This window comes from Lytechinus pictus, chromosome 4, assembly GCF_037042905.1.
Source record: "Lytechinus pictus isolate F3 Inbred chromosome 4, Lp3.0, whole genome shotgun sequence".
In the NCBI taxonomy this organism is placed as follows: domain Eukaryota; kingdom Metazoa; phylum Echinodermata; class Echinoidea; order Temnopleuroida; family Toxopneustidae; genus Lytechinus; species Lytechinus pictus.
Genome location: NC_087248.1, coordinates 1544862 through 1562462, shown reverse-complemented (window position 1 = coordinate 1562462; position 17601 = coordinate 1544862). Strand labels below are relative to the sequence as shown.

General features: G+C 39.0%; 3 protein-coding genes across 3 annotated transcripts; all 3 read right to left on the bottom strand.

Moving 5' to 3' along the window:
- Positions 1 to 6850: 6850 nt before the first annotated feature.
- LOC129269456 (uncharacterized) lies at positions 6851 to 14680 on the bottom strand. The gene is made up of 2 exons (XM_054906957.2): positions 7581 to 14680; positions 6851 to 6908 (listed from the first exon to the last, which is right to left on the bottom strand). Exon 1 carries the CDS (start codon positions 14678 to 14680, stop codon positions 10394 to 10396), a length of 4287 nt encoding a protein of 1428 aa, XP_054762932.2. The 3' UTR covers positions 6851 to 6908; positions 7581 to 10393.
- Positions 8611 to 9771, bottom strand: LOC135153938 (uncharacterized). The gene has a single exon (XM_064098877.1). The coding sequence runs from the start codon at positions 9769 to 9771 to the stop codon at positions 8611 to 8613; it is 1161 nt and encodes a 386-aa protein (XP_063954947.1).
- A 14-nt stretch (positions 14681 to 14694) lies between the features above and the next one.
- Positions 14695 to 15855, bottom strand: LOC129276394 (uncharacterized). Its single transcript, XM_064098876.1, has one exon. The coding sequence runs from the start codon at positions 15853 to 15855 to the stop codon at positions 14695 to 14697; it is 1161 nt and encodes a 386-aa protein (XP_063954946.1).
- Positions 15856 to 17601: the final 1746 nt, after the last annotated feature.

Genomic DNA, 17601 nt, shown 5'->3' with positions numbered 1-17601 from the left:
GGTTATCCCAGTTGCAGAATACGACTGCGAAATACATACATGTATACATATACATAAAATTAACATACGAAGAAAGCACAAATAAACTTATAATGTAACTTGCCCAAGAGAAATCCGAAACACCCCCCCCCCTTCCATTAGCCTACACGACCAAAAATTGCCTTTCTTCCGACTAATATTAAGCTAGAATTCGATTTTTTCCCCTTTTGAATGCCGATATGAGAGAGAAAGGGAGAGAGAGAGGGGGGAGGGGTAAAGTAGCTAGGCGAGGTATAGATCCTGGTTTCAACGTCTGATCTATTCCATAATTGAATTATTGACTCAAAATATCAGAAGCCACGGACCCCCCACTGATTGATCAGTAAATGTTTCTCAATGTTGGAGGACATTTACTCAATTAAAAATTCCTAATTGTTTCATCTAGAAAATTGTCGCAAATAATATATACATATATATCTTACTTCTATAAAATGAACTTTAAAAAATTAACATCATATTAAAGTTTTCTACATCAGTAGAGCCTATAGGATGGTCTTACTGAAAGAGTCTAAAAAATCTTTGAGATTGAGATAGAATGTTAAAAAATCATCATGGTATAAAAACAACTTTATTTTGTTTTAGATTTATTATCCGAAATACAATATTTTATAATCAAATCAAATGTTGATTGAATGGTAAAATATATAAGTCATTATTTGTATATTGGAGGAAACGAGGTTAGATATGCGCGCGAGGTATCATAAAGTATATAAAGCTGTAATTAATTTTTTAATCTGAGCCTCGTCTGAGACAAGGTTATACCGGATAATATGGGGCAAATGATTCACATGAGCGAATACTTGATATGAATAATACCCTTTGGACACCATTATTTTTAAGATGAATACTTTGGATAAAAAAGTATCAAGAACAATAAATATGATCCCCTATAAGCGAGGTAAATAGTGGTGTTTATTGAAAAACAGTAAGTTCAGCTCGTATCAGTTGCTCTTTGCAAGGGTAATTATATTGTTGTTTTTCTTATCTTTTCCGCCCCCCTTCGGTTGTAGAGCGGTTATTTATTTATTATCTATTATTTATTTATCGGTATATGCACATATATTGACCAGCAGCAAAAGTGAATGGGTCAATTTACAATATCAATACCAAAAAAAAAAAAAAACATAAGAAGTACAGTAAATAATTTTTTTTGCTTAATGATTGAATGCTATCAATAATAAATCAATTGCATGGAGATCTATGTATTTCTTGAATACAAAAGGATAGATAAGAGAAAGAAAAGTGAGGGAGCAGGGAGATAGATGTATTGCAGAATGAGAAACTTGAAACAGGGAGGTCAGAGAGACTAAAGAGGAGACAAAAACCAAGAACATTATAAAAATATTTTTTATAAATGAATATAAACACATTAGTGAACATTCTATATTCATTATGATATACATTTCATGGCAAATATTGAAGTATACAATTAAGAAGGATAAAGAGGAATGGGAGAAGGAGAATGAGGGAAAGAAGAAGAAAAGGGGAGCATGAAGAAAGAGACAAATAAGATGAAGAAGGAAGATGAAGAAAAAGGAGATGAAGAAGAAGAAGATGAAGAAGGAGAAGATGAAGAAAAAGAAGATGAAGAAGAAAAGGAAAAAGCAGATGAAGAAGAATGGTGTTGAAGAAGGAGAAAAAGAGGGGGAAGAAGAAAAGGAAAGAAGGAAAGGGAAAAGAATGACGAAGAGGGGGGGGGGGGGAACGTCTGCATGTACAAACAATTCCTAACAATTAGAGACTTCTGTTTAGTGAGAAACACTATATACGCAACTTTAACTATCAAGAATATTTGGCTTATAAAGAAAGTGAGAGAGAAAGGTCGTCTTTCGAAGTTCGTGCAAGTACATTTCCAAAATAAGCCTAAACATTCAAGTTAAGATTTTTTTTAAAGGAATTCACCCTCCACATGTGTTTTATCAACTGACGTTAATACTAACAAATTTATACTTGCACAATCGCCTAATGAAGTAAAAATAAGTCTCATAGCTCTCTTTGAAAATTGAAATAATTATATTAAATCAAGTCTTGAAAGGTCTTAATAGAGTAAATTTTGTGGTTGAATCGGGGGTTGGGTTGAATTCTCTTGAAGATGCAGAATTCTACAAAATAAGTTCGCAAAATTTGTTTTTCAGACACCATTAATCCAGTATACACTGTGCAAACGCTGTATAAAATTTTAAGCACGTTGTTTAAGCCCTTCATTCAAACATAATATATACTGTTTAAACTTTTTACAAACAACGTGCATTTTTTGTTTACTGTGTACGGACATAAGATGGCGTTATGCTCTTTCTCTGCGCGAACAGAAATTTTTAATCCAACTAAGAAAATGTTGATTTGAATCAATAAAGAAAAATCAGACAAGCATAATGCTGAAACTTTCATAAAAATCGGATGTAAAATAAGATTTTTTCCTTATATTTCGAAGTTCCACTTATTTGTCACAAAATAGTTATATGCACAATTTAGTCATTATGCAAACGACAGAGCCAATGATGTCCCTCACTCACTTTTTCGTTTGTACTTTATTGTTTGAATATTTCAATTTTTCAAACAGATTTGACGATAAAAACCAACTTGACTGAACCATAAAATATGATTCCACATGTTCAGGGAGAAAAAAACTGTTTCACAGGACAATGTGGAGAAAATTAGAATACTTCACATCTCATATAATAAAATACAAAAGAAATAGTGAGTGAATGATGTCATCAGTCCCCTCATTTGCATGCCGACCGGGATGTGCAAATACCTGTTATGTGAATTTAAGCGAAACTTGAAAATATCATAACTTTCTTATTTTACATCCGATTTTGATGAAAATTTTAGTGTTATACTTATTGGATTTTTAACTTTTTATTCAAATCAACCTTCTGGTGGGGTGGACTTGTCCTTTAAAGGGAAAGTTCACACTAAGGAAAAAGTTTGTTGTAAAAATAGCAAAAAAAAATTATGAAAAAATATTGCTGAAGATTAGAGGAAAATCCATCAAAGATCAAAAAAGTTTTTAGAAGTTTAATTTTATGATTTGTGACGTCATATACGAGCAGCTTTCCATGTATCGTGAATTAAAAAAATCAATTAAATTACATTTTCTTTAAAAAATTGTATATGCTTTTTTATTGTACCTTTAGTATATCAAGAGATAAATTGTTTCACGTCCGCTCTTGACAGAAAAAAAATATTTCTGTCATCATGAACTATTAACAAATTGAAATTCATGCACCTTATGTTACATAAAAACAGCTGCTCGTTTATGGCGCCTCTTGCTTACTTTCCAATGTTTGATAAAATCAGCTCCAGTCTATCTTCAACAATTAATATCAGAATACTCACCCTCCCGCAACTTGCGCTCATGCAAAAATCACTCTTAAAAGTTCCTGCCATCAACACCCAGTCTTATGGTGCCCGATCTTTTTGTTCAGCATCCCCTCAACTTTGGAACAACCTTCCTCAGAGCATAAAACAAGCAGACTCAACTGACAAATTCAAATCTATGTTAAAAACTCATCTTTTCGTTAAATAGAACGTCCTTAGCATATGCGGTTTCAATTGTCTACTTTCAACTGTTAACATGTATAATTTGATTTTAGCTGAAATTTGTTGTCTTCCTATATATTTTCCTTAAGCGCTTAGAGACATTCTTTGTGATAAGCGCTATATAAATGATGTTAATTATTATTATTAAATAAAAAACTTGAAATCTTAATAACTTTCTTAATGGATTTTCCTCAAAACTTCACCCATATTTTCTTTATTATTTTTGCTTGTATTTTTACAACAAATGTTTTGTCAGGGTGTGTAGGCCCTACTCAGTTCAAACCAACGAGACAGGGACCTACATGTTCCATAAATGTATATCTCATTGTTTATATTTAAAATAATGATTGATGGAAATATCTTTCGAATTTGAATATTTCTCCGGGATATTTCTACCAGGCTTGCTACAAGAGGGGCTTGCACCCACTAGCTTACAGATGGGGGCTTGTGGGGGCCATGGACCCACAACATTTTCATCAACAAGAAGAAAAAAAGAAAAAGCGGGAAAGAAAAGGAAAAGAAGCAGGGTAAACATGACATTGTTTTCTGAATATTATGTCAGAAAGAGGAGAATCACCACCTTTGCACGTTAAGAACCCACTGCACTATTCGTATAAGAGTAGGGGGAAACCCCGGTGTAGTGGTCCACCTGCACTCCCCAATCAGTTATATCGGGAGGAAAGACCTGCGGGTCACAGTGATTCAGTTTTCTTTTTGCCTCTCAGGCACATGTGACGCCAAAAAAAAAAAAAAAAAAAAAATAATAATAATGATAATGATAAAGATAAGAAAATCAAATTGTGACATGAAAAAGGTCAAATTTTCGCTCGCTTGCTCGCTCGCTCGCAGCTTTTTTGAAAGTTTTCCACGTACGCGGCCATGTCTGGTCCCTCATTTTTTTTTCGCTCATTGTGTTATTGCTTGCACCTGGACTGGCATTGAATATCTGCTAGGCCTACTCATAACATGTGATCATGTTGATGTAAGTACTTGCCAAATGTTTAATTCGATTTTATACAGATTGTTTCATTCAAAATTACATGCAGCAGTCATTCCTCTGTGCTTGTCGTCAGCCAATAAAAGATTGTTTTAAAAAATCGAGAAAATGTGTTTGATCCGAAATAATTTATAAAAGACCAACGGGGGAGGGGCAGTCAGGTCCACAAAAGCAAGTAAAAAGTTGTTTTTTCCATGGGTTTATGGAGGGGACGTGGAACAAGGGGAAGTAGGGAGGGAGCAGGAGAATGGGATGGGGCTGACTTTCAAAAGCGATCAGCAGCACCTGTGGTATGGGTATCAAAATTGGTGAAATCAGGAAAATGTACAATTTCAACACTGTAGGCCTACAGCCTCGTCCACATGCTGTGTCGAAAACTTTCAGTGTTAGATGCTTGATTACGATACTCTGAGAAAGAAAACTTTGAGTGATATAATATAAATACATAATAATAATGTATGAAAATATAATATATAATATGATATAATATAATATAATATAATGTAATGTAATATAATATAATATAATATATTTTTGGTTCATAAATTGTCACATAGAGAGTAGGCATAAACAGCTTGACACCATTAGTATTCTTTTTCATTATACAAACCTTTTTTTACGATTTGAATTTCATATATATAACTATTTATTGCGGGGAATTCATACTAACAAGCTTTGCTTTCCAGTGGGTTCCTTTTTTTTCATTTCTGTATATTCTATGTGTTTTGCCTTACATTGTAACTTTTGTTGAATTTTAGATTTAGACCTTGAATCTGAGCGTTCTGAATTCATTTTTTTTCATGGAAATCAATAATACGAGCTCGAAGCGCGAGCTGAAAACATTCCGATCTGAAAAGGTTAATTTAAGCACTATTTCAAGCACTGTACGGTGTAGGAAAATTGTGAAGTGGATGTGAAGCACACTTAATGAAATGATGCGAGCGCAAAGCGCGAACTGATACATTTTGACCTAGGACCGGGACATTCCAAGGACATTTTGTTATCTTTTGAAAATGATGATTATCTTCCTATTACTAGTATTCCTAAGCGCTAGAAGAAACTTGTCGATATTCCATTCTGGATAAGAGCCAATTTAGTTATTAGGAATTACATGAAAATGTTATTTTTCTATGATATGCATAATGAGAGCGTGGAATTTGTTGATATTAAGGCCAAAAACTGCACATTTTAAGCATTTTGTATTTATGAAAAGGACACATGGGTTAAGATTTTTTAACAAATCGCGAGCCGATTTTTTTTAAACTATGGAGACCAACTTGCCTGGGATGTAGTTGGATCCGCACAGCGTGAGCTAAAAATATTGATATTTAGACTATAAAACGGACATTTTAAAGAGCCCTTAAAAAAAATCATTTTGTAAAAAAATATAATATTAATGAAAGAGGGATGTCCATCAATAGAGGGAGGGGGGGGGGGGGCTTTCGTCCTCCTGGATCCGCCTATGTGTGAAAAAATATAGGCAAAGTTATTGTTATGATTTTCCCGTTTCGAATCTGTGCTCTCATCAATGCCAGAGAAAGTATGTATAACACTTAAGCAAGAAATGTACATGATGATGTAACTTAAAGGCCCTATACCAATCTTTTATCCAGCAGAATATTTTTCAGGGGGCACCTGGGGTCACACCAAATCTATGGGGGCAAGTGCCCCCGGTCCCCTCCTGTATACCTACGCCCCTGGTCCGAACGAGCTTTATGTCCATCCTGTAAGGACATCCCCCCTCTCGCAGTGCCCCGGTAAAATACTCTAAATCGCTCAGTGAAAATGTTTTATTACCCTCCCCCTTTAAACGTGTTAAATACAGACTTGAATGATTTTTGGAACAAAAATCAATATTGTGTAAAGAATGTGTAATTGTTGAACAAACTTTCATATTTTTACACATGACTGTTATAAATGTGCAACAGGCGCATAGACAGGGGGAGGGGGGCGGTGGGGTAGTCGCCCCCAAAACGTCTCCAAAAAGAAAAAAAGAAGGGGAAAAGGAAAAAAAGAAAAAGTGAAAGGGGAAGGGAAGAAGAATAAAGCTTTATTGTTTATCCTTCTTATTTTTATTCAAAAGAATAAAAACATGAACGAGACGTTCTTCTCTTTCTTCATACCACATTTTGCTTCCGCGCCGCTGCGGGGGGGGGGGGGATATCCAAATTACCTTTTCCCTTTGTGTGACTGCCTCACTACGCCTCTTGGTTTGCAGTGAGGAGTTTCAAAATACAACACTCCAAAAGAAATTTATTCGTGGAATCGATGTTTAATTGCGAAAATCTTTATTTCCAACATTCCATCATCCGAATCCCAAGATAATATACTGTAAACAAAAAGTAGAAAACATATTTTGAGTTACATGTTCACATATAGAAATATACAGGTAAGCTGATAAGTTCACATTCACTATGTACAGTATTTACAAATCCAATATGCGTGGAATTATTCCTTGTAAAATTACTATTGTATTATGATAGCTATAAAGAATAACCAAAACAATTAAGCTGAGAAACCAAATGATAATGGATGCTAGCTAAATACATGTAGCTTGAAGAACTTAGGAATAAGATTCTAATCATCATAATGCTCGTGATTCAGTAAATTATCAAGAAAGAATAATACATAGTTGACAGACTATAAACATGCTTATAATTTACAGTATATTATCAGCACAGCATTAAGTGAAATGACACTGACATCAAACTTTATGACTAAAAAAGACATTCACTTATGATATTGGACTATACTACTATACCAAGAAAATAACTGTAAAACCAAACTACCCACTACCAATGACACAATATTTGACATTATAAACCACTATACTACCAAGGATAAATTGATGCAACAAAGAAATAACAGATCTCCAGGTTATTGGGTAAATGTATGACTTTAAAATATATAATGCGCATATAAGTAGACCTCTAGTAATTATACATCTTCTACAAGTTCTTGATATATAAACAGAAAATTGAGAAATTGTTAAAGAACTTACCAATTGGAGGCTTTAATCAGACTGCGGGTTTGTACATTGATCCAAACTATATGACTACGTAACTTTGACAATACTCTATATACTGAGAGGAGTTCACTTGCTGAAAACTTATCACGAACTGAACTTTTTGGCTTTCTACCTATCTTTATAAGGATTCTGACCAAGCCAGATTGCTCTAGACGGACTAATTAGAAATTAGAAAGAAACTGGTACCACCCAGCACTCAACACCTCACAGACAAAGAACTTGACCTACCGGCTATACAATTCAGAACAATAAGGATTGACATAAGACATTAAGTTTACTTGGCTTTTCTCTGCCTATAGCTTTAGCACATAACCAGCCCTATGGGAGTTTGTGTAGGAAAGGATTAAGAAAACCCAAAGAGTAAAAGGAAACAGCAAGTAGAATTTGAATATAAGTAACATATATTGAACATATATACAGCAAAAAATTATATTAATTTCACTGCACACTGCTGCAGTGACATGGCTCCTTTAACTGATTGCCATCAGTTACCTAACCAGTCATCACTTAAATCTGGATATCGTGAATCATTAACTGAACCGAGAATATTAAAAAATGTGAAACATGATATTCCGATATCATTATGTAATACATAAAATGCACACATAAAATGTAACAACCAAACAATATTTCAAATGGAAATGACACGATTACTTGATTAAGAAATAATTACGTTCGTCCTTATCATGACGTTAAAAAATAGTTAAAAAGGAAGATAGCATTGTATGAGGGTAATAGATCGAAGGAAGAAATCTAAGTAAAACGAAACGTAGCATAGGCATAATTCAATATTCAGGAATCTGACATAAGTAAAATTAATAGTTTATTACTCAGAGCGCTTTGGGAAAGTTTGAAGAATGAAAATATATAGACGGAATAATGAAAGGAAAGCAAAGAAGGAGCAGAAAGATAGAATAGAGAACAAACACATGGTAACAGATAATTTAGTACTCTCTCTCCATTCGATACCAGTGTTTGGCTCCTTGAGGGGGAATTCCCGGTCCTACTTCTCTTTCGAGTCATCTGTGGTTGATTCTTTTGCATGCACGAGGACTACCAGCTTATGAATTGGTCTTTCTAGATGAGTTGGTTTTCCGAGTCGTTTCCCGTTGTTATCTAGCGTGCCATCTGCCATGAGGAGCTTAACCTTCCGGATGCAGCCATCATTGCTTGGAATAGTCTCGACTACCCGTCCTAACGGCCAATTGCATCGGTTATCATCACCTTCCTTCAGGATGACGATATCGCCTACTTCAACATTTTTACGTGGTTTGACCCATTTCTCTCTGGTTTGGAGCGTTGGAAGGAACTCCTTTCTCCATCTCAGCCAAAACTCGTTGGATAGATATTGAACTCGACGCCACCATCTTCGAGAGTAAGAGTCCGCTCGTTGGAATTTTCCAGGAGGAGGTAATATGACTTTAGGCTTCATTGTAAGGAGGTGATTTGGAGTTAATGGTTCAGGAGCGTCAGAGGAGCAGAGATTTGAAGTAGTGAGAGGTCTACTGTTTACAATAGATTCTACTTCAGTCAGGAACGTCCTAAAAGACTCATCATCCAGTTGGTTTCCACTAGACATCAGCAGTGGTTCCAAGGCCCTTCGCACAGTAGAGATCTGGCGTTCCCATACTCCTCCCATGTGTGATGAATGTGGCGTATTTAGCTTAAATGGAATCCAATCAACTCCATTTACACCTAGGTACTCCTGGACTCTATCTTGGTTCATCTCTTGAAAGGCCCCACGAAGTTCATTTCTTGCGCCAATGAATGTTGTGCCTTGATTAGAGCGAATTTGTCGAACAGGGCCTCTGCGACTTAAGAAACGTCTCAGACAGTTAATGAAACAACTGCTACTCAGGCTATTGGCAGACTCTAGATGCACTGCTCTTGACGACATACATGTAAATATAACACCATATCTCTTCAGGTCACTTCTCCGTTCTCGAATGGTGAAAGGACCGAAATAATCCACACCACAATATGTGAATGGAGGAACTGGGTCAAGTCGATCTTTCGGCAATTCTGCCATCTTTTGTTGTTGCAGACTTCCTCTGAGCTTTCGGCAGGTGACGCATCTGGAGATGACATTCGATACCGCTGAAGATCCTCCGATCACCCAGTATCCAGATTGCCTAAGTTGATTGTGGGTCATCCCTCTGCCCATGTGGTTAACCTTTTCATGATGGTGTCGAATCAGGAGTACAGACAAATGGGAGTGCCTTGGTAAGATAACCGGGTGCTTTGTCTCAATGGAAACGTCAGCTCTGCTAATTCTCCCTCCCACTCGCATAATGTCTTGGTCGTCGAGGAATGGATCAAGTTTCTGAAGGTTACTCGACTGTTTCAGAACCTTAACTTTCCTCGAATTGACTCTGTTGTTTAGCCTATCTACACGATGGGATTTGAGGAGCCTCCATTCATCCTGCAAGTACTCCTTCTGCAAGTTCTGAATGATCACTCTTTCAGCTGCTTGTAGTTCATCTACTGTAAAGTTCACCCTCTGTATAGGGCGGTTCACATGAAGTCCTCTGTTGGATGTGCAACCTCTCTTGTTGATTCGGTGGATGAACTTACGACACAGAGCGATTACTCTTATTGCTCGCTGCCAGCTCGATATGTGTTGCAGACGGCTTGACTGAATATAGTGCACTTCTTCTGACCTTGTTGCAAGAGTGGTAACCTTCTTCAACTCTGGGTCGTTGGTACTCAAGGGAGGCTTATCTTCATGCTCTGGGGGGCTGAATGATCCATTTCCTCGAAGAAAGTCTGGACCAGTCAACCAGCGGTCATTTGCAGCCATCATTGCTTGGAATAGTCTCGACTACCCGTCCTAACGGCCAATTGCATCGGTTATCATCACCTTCCTTCAGGATGACGATATCGCCTACTTCAACATTTTTACGTGGTTTGACCCATTTCTCTCTGGTTTGGAGCGTTGGAAGGAACTCCTTTCTCCATCTCAGCCAAAACTCGTTGGATAGATATTGAACTCGACGCCACCATCTTCGAGAGTAAGAGTCCGCTCGTTGGAATTTTCCAGGAGGAGGTAATATGACTTTAGGCTTCATTGTAAGGAGGTGATTTGGAGTTAATGGTTCAGGAGCGTCAGAGGAGCAGAGATTTGAAGTAGTGAGAGGTCTACTGTTTACAATAGATTCTACTTCAGTCAGGAACGTCCTAAAAGACTCATCATCCAGTTGGTTTCCACTAGACATCAGCAGTGGTTCCAAGGCCCTTCGCACAGTAGAGATCTGGCGTTCCCATACTCCTCCCATGTGTGATGAATGTGGCGTATTTAGCTTAAATGGAATCCAATCAACTCCATTTACACCTAGGTACTCCTGGACTCTATCTTGGTTCATCTCTTGAAAGGCCCCACGAAGTTCATTTCTTGCGCCAATGAATGTTATGCCTTGATTAGAGCGAATTTGTCGAACAGGGCCTCTGCGACTTAAGAAACGTCTCAGACAGTTAATGAAACAACTGCTACTCAGGCTATTGGCAGACTCTAGATGCACTGCTCTTGACGACATACATGTAAATATAACACCATATCTCTTCAGGTCACTTCTCCGTTCTCGAATGGTGAAAGGACCGAAATAATCCACACCACAATATGTGAATGGAGGAACTGGGTCAAGTCGATCTTTCGGCAATTCTGCCATCTTTTGTTGTTGCAGACTTCCTCTGAGCTTTCGGCAGGTGACGCATCTGGAGATGACATTCGATACCGCTGAAGATCCTCCGATCACCCAGTATCCAGATTGCCTAAGTTGATTGTGGGTCATCCCTCTGCCCATGTGGTTAACCTTTTCATGATGGTGTCGAATCAGGAGTACAGACAAATGGGAGTGCCTTGGTAAGATAACCGGGTGCTTTGTCTCAATGGAAACGTCAGCTCTGCTAATTCTCCCTCCCACTCGCATAATGTCTTGGTCGTCGAGGAATGGATCAAGTTTCTGAAGGTTACTCGACTGTTTCAGAACCTTAACTTTCCTCGAATTGACTCTGTTGTTTAGCCTATCTACACGATGGGATTTGAGGAGCCTCCATTCATCCTGCAAGTACTCCTTCTGCAAGTTCTGAATGATCACTCTTTCAGCTGCTTGTAGTTCATCTACTGTAAAGTTCACCCTCTGTATAGGGCGGTTCACATGAAGTCCTCTGTTGGATGTGCAACCTCTCTTGTTGATTCGGTGGATGAACTTACGACACAGAGCGATTACTCTTATTGCTCGCTGCCAGCTCGATATGTGTTGCAGACGGCTTGACTGAATATAGTGCACTTCTTCTGACCTTGTTGCAAGAGTGGTAACCTTCTTCAACTCTGGGTCGTTGGTACTCAAGGGAGGCTTATCTTCATGCTCTGGGGGGCTGAATGATCCATTTCCTCGAAGAAAGTCTGGACCAGTCAACCAGCGGTCATTTTGAACAAGCTCTCCGGCTGTCATTCCACGTGAAGCATCATCGGCGGGATTCATCTTGGTATCAATATAGAACCATGCCTTTGGATTGGTATTGTCCCGTATTAGTTGCACCCTGTTGGCGACGAATACATGGAACCTCCTTGCTTCGTTACTTATGTAGCCAAGAACTACCTTGCTGTCGGTCCAGAAGTACTTTTGTATACGAGGATATACCAATTCTTTGCGGAGAAAGGAGCTCATCTTAGCTGAGATGGTTGCTGCAGTCAGCTCTAGCCTAGGGATGGTGAATGGTCTGAGAGGAGTGACTCTTGATTTAGCAATAACCAAGGAGCAGGAGCTGTCACCTTTCTCATTTACCAGGCGGAGGTAAGAGCATTGTCCGTATCCATCATAGCTTGCGTCAGAGAAGTGGTGTAGTTCTGCGGACTCAACCTTGCCGAAGTTGGCCGGCTTGTAACATCTTTGAACTTGCATCTGCTCCAATTTCCGAACTTCACTTTTCCATTTCACCCATCGTGATCTGATTTCATCTGGGATGACATCATCCCAGTCAATCTTGAGCCTGCACAGCTCTTGAAGTATTTGCTTCCCACAGAGTGTAACTGGACTGATAAATCCGATAGGGTCATATATTGAACAAATGGTGGAGAGAATTCCACGTCGCGTGAGAGGTTGATCTCGCAGCTCTATCCTAAACTGTAACGTGTCGTTCTCCACACACCAAACAACTCCTAAGGCTCGCTCTAGAGGAAGTGGGTCAGCATCAAGGTTGAGGTCGGCAATCCCTTTTGACCACTCTTCGACAGGGAAAGCTTTCAGAACTGCCTTCTTGTTAGACAGGATTTTGTGCAACTTTAATCCCGCTCGGGCACAGATAGCCTGGCTTGCCTTCAGAAGGCTCACTGCTTCTTGTGGAGTAGACACCGACTTAAGTCCGTCGTCAACATAGAATTCATTTCTGATGAAATCTGCAGCCTCCTTACCAAGGGATTCTTCGCCATCGTCTGCTGCCCTCTTTAGCCCGAAGTTGGCACAACCTGGAGAGCTGGCTGCACCAAACAAGTGTACCGTCATCCTGTATTCCACGACGCGCTTGCTAGCATCTCCATCTTCCCACCATAGGAATCTCAGCATATCACGATCCTCCTCGGCAACATGGAACTGATGAAACATGCTTTTAATGTCTGCCATAAAAGCAACCTCTTCTCGTCTAAATCTGCACAGAACACCAAGAAGCCCATTTGTCAGATCTGGACCCTGCAGAAGGTGATCATTGAGGGAGACTCCTTGAAATTTGGCAGAGCAGTCAAAGACTACTCGTATTTTTTCCGGCTTCTTGGGATGGTAAACTCCTGTGTGTGGAACATAGTTGACCTTTCCTGGTGTATAACACTCCGGAGCTCGTTCTGCACAAGTCGAGATGACATCAGCCATAAATTCCTGATAGTCTTTCAAGAAACGAGGGTTCTTTCTAAATCGGGCATTAAGCTGATTCCATCTCTTATCAGCTAGCTGGCGGTTGTATGGAAGAGATGGCTTATCTTTTTTGAAGGGAAGAGGCATCTCGTAGTGGCCATCATCTCTCTTCTTTATGCCGGTGTTCAGGATGTTTAGGAACCGTTGATCTTCAACAGAAAGAGACTGCTCCCTACTATCCTCGTTCTGAAAGTCTGACTCCAGTGCCTTGAGAACCCGTTCAGGAGTGAGAATTTCTTTGGCCGATCGTGGAAGGACGAACATGGAGTGGTTTCTAGCGCCCTCAGTGGTGATTTTGTGACAGACTCCCTGTTCTCTACTTTCTGGGGTCTTGCAAACTCTGCCGATGACACCCCATCCAAGTGCAGACTTTACAGCATATGGGTGATCTTCTCCCCCTGCGATGACGTCTCGGGGTCTGATAGCTCTTGGACAGTTGTTTCCTATAAGGAGCGACACCTCTATCTCTTGGTTGTAAGGTACTAGCTGGTCTGCAACCCTTTTAAGGTGGGGCCACTGTCTTACCACTTCTGTCTTCGGTATTTGTGACCGGTTTGCGGGAATGCTGCTTCTAGAGTAGCATGCAGGAAGGGAGATGATTTGCTTCTTATGAAAATCTAGTACTTCAACGCCTTTTATCTTTTTGCTTCTGATGTTAGATTTGTTATGCATTGTAGTAAGCATCAGGTCTGTTTCCGGTCCATCTATACTTAGTTTATTGCATAAGTTATTGGATATAAATCCGACATTAGATTGGTCATCCAGAATTGCGTATTGAAGGACTTCATGGGAAGGGTTATCTGAATGCCTAACCCATACTGGTACAATCATGCAGTGATCTGGTCCATCTTGATCCAGCAGATTGCATATATTTGTACAGTTGGATAATCCTTCATCTTGCCGGTGCTTCAGCTTAGATCCAAAGTGAAGACAGGTCAAATGTCTTCCACCACAAAGCTTGCAATCCCTTCTGTCACTGCAATCCTTTATACGATGATCATCGGTTGTGGCACATCCATAGCAGATAGTCTTTGAAATGAAGAACTTCTTCCTTTCCGAAATGGTCATATTCATAAACTCACTGCAGTCATCGAGGTGGTGATCCCCATTGCAATATGGACAAGATGTGTATACTCCATGCTTGACTGGTCTAGAACGTTGGCGATCCATATTACCACTGGTGGCTATAGGGTGTGACCTCGTGGAGTTTTGAGTGAGTGATGACTTCTTCTCTCTCTCTCAACACCTTCCAGTTCTGGGATGTTTGCCTGTCTTGCTGCCTTCTTCACAAATTCAGAGAATTTTGCAAAAGGAGGGTAGGTTGCTCGTCCACATGCACTTTGCCACTTGTCAATGACGCCTCTCCATTTACTTTCCAAATAGGGCGGGAGTTTAGCAACCAAGCGAAAGTTCTCCTGTGGGAAATCGAGGATTCCTAGACTTTCAACTGTCATCTTTGCCGCTACCACCTTCTCCAGAAAATCTGAGAATGCTCTCAGTCCAATGGAATCCCGATCACTTATGCACGGCCATGACTTGAGCTTGGAAGTAAATGCCATGCTAACCACACTTGCATTACCGTACCTCTCTGAAAGTAGTTCCCGAGCTTTCTCATACGCATCACTGGTGCCAAGCAGTAGATAATGTTCAACAACTTCTTTTGGTTCACCTGCGACATAGTTATTCAGATAATTCAGCTTTGTCGCTGAATCCAATGGCTTGGCGTCTATCATGCCATCAAATGCATTCCTCCACCGTGTATAGTCAATAGGGTCTCCTCGAAAGACGGGAACCTCGAGCTTGGGTAACTGGCTAGTGACTGCCAATTTTTCTGATATCTCACTCTGTTTTATGCTAAATTGAGCCATTTGGGCCAATGAGTTGGCAACTTTATCCCAACAACCGCTTTCATCTTTGGAATGACTGTCTTCCCTCTGTTGTGATGTAAAGAATCGGGTCATTGTCTCACCTTCGGTAGCCATCGGAATGCTGTCCAATTCTGATGCACACGATTCTGCATATTCTTCGTCTGCATCCTCTGCTTCTTGCATTTTATTGGCAAACTCTGCTACCTTTTGCAGTCTCTTCAAGCGTAATCGCTCCTTCTTCAGGGCAAGCTGGTGTGCTGCCTCTTTAAGTTCTAATTGATGGGCAGCCTCTTTGAGCTCGATGGCGTCCTCTTGGTCCATCGCAGCTAACTCTGCTTTGAAGGCTGCTTCTTGCTTAATTGTCTTACGGGAACTGGTTGTACTTCTGTTAGTGAGACTCATCGCCTTCCTCCTAGCCAGTCCACTCGTTGCATTGGTTTTTGTAGCCGATTCAGACATCGCCTTTGTCGTAGCCATAACCACTGCTGTCCAGTCAAGCCGGTTGTATATTATTGTGACTGCCTCACTACGCCTCTTGGTTTGCAGTGAGGAGTTTCAAAATACAACACTCCAAAAGAAATTTATTCGTGGAATCGATGTTTAATTGCGAAAATCTTTATTTCCAACATTCCATCATCCGAATCCCAAGATAATATACTGTAAACAAAAAGTAGAAAACATATTTTGAGTTACATGTTCACATATAGAAATATACAGGTAAGCTGATAAGTTCACATTCACTATGTACAGTATTTACAAATCCAATATGCGTGGAATTATTCCTTGTAAAATTACTATTGTATTATGATAGCTATAAAGAATAACCAAAACAATTAAGCTGAGAAACCAATTAAATGATAATGGATGCTAGCTAAATACATGTAGCTTGAAGAACTTAGGAATAAGATTCTAATCATCATAATGCTCGTGATTCAGTAAATTATCAAGAAAGAATAATACATAGTTGACAGACTATAAACATGCTTATAATTTACAGTATATTATCAGCACAGCATTAAGTGAAATGACACTGACATCAAACTTTATGACTAAAAAAGACATTCACTTATGATATTGGACTATACTACTATACCAAGAAAATAACTGTAAAACCAAACTACCCACTACCAATGACACAATATTTGACATTATAAACCACTATACTACCAAGGATAAATTGATGCAACAAAGAAATAACAGATCTCCAGGTTATTGGGTAAATGTATGACTTTAAAATATATAATGCGCATATAAGTAGACCTCTAGTAATTATACATCTTCTACAAGTTCTTGATATATAAACAGAAAATTGAGAAATTGTTAAAGAACTTACCAATTGGAGGCTTTAATCAGACTGCGGGTTTGTACATTGATCCAAACTATATGACTACGTAACTTTGACAATACTCTATATACTGAGAGGAGTTCACTTGCTGAAAACTTATCACGAACTGAACTTTTTGGCTTTCTACCTATCTTTATAAGGATTCTGACCAAGCCAGATTGCTCTAGACGGACTAATTAGAAATTAGAAAGAAACTGGTACCACCCAGCACTCAACACCTCACAGACAAAGAACTTGACCTACCGGCTATACAATTCAGAACAATAAGGATTGACATAAGACATTAAGTTTACTTGGCTTTTCTCTGCCTATAGCTTTAGCACATAACCAGCCCTATGGGAGTTTGTGTAGGAAAGGATTAAGAAAACCCAAAGTGTAAAAGGAAACAGCAAGTAGAATTTGAATATAAGTAACATATATTGAACATATATACAGCAAAAAATTATATTAATTTCACTGCACACTGCTGCAGTGACACTTTGTCTCCCTTACCTTTGTTTCTACCCCGTTTTTCCACCTCCCCGGCTATATGGGACTCAATCATATATTTATTTCCAGAAATTAAAGAGTACACATTGGTGTAAAATAATATGAAAAGTATTTTTTTAAAGTGCATTGACACAAAATTTCCGCTCTTCGATCTAGTCAGAGCGGGTAAATTGCCCGGCTCCCCGAGTCCCCACATACCATTTCTTCCGATTTTCAGCAAGCAATTTTTGGCAAGTATCTGCTTAAGGGGGCAGGCATGGGATATGTTTTTTTTTAATTATATATATATGCACATCCATCTCCTGACTTGTTTTGCGCCACAATAAAATTTTGATTATTTCTCAAGTTTCTTAATCATACAAAAGGAAGCGCTTAATTTATGAGCGAAA

Coding starts and splice junctions, on each gene's coding strand:
- LOC129276394 (XM_064098876.1), bottom strand. CDS start 15,855: ATGGCTACGACAAAGGCGATGTCTGAATCGGCTACAAAAACCAATGCA.
- LOC135153938 (XM_064098877.1), bottom strand. CDS start 9,771: ATGGGCAGAGGGATGACCCACAATCAACTTAGGCAATCTGGATACTGG.
- LOC129269456 (XM_054906957.2), bottom strand. CDS start 14,680: ATGGATCGCCAACGTTCTAGACCAGTCAAGCATGGAGTATACACATCT.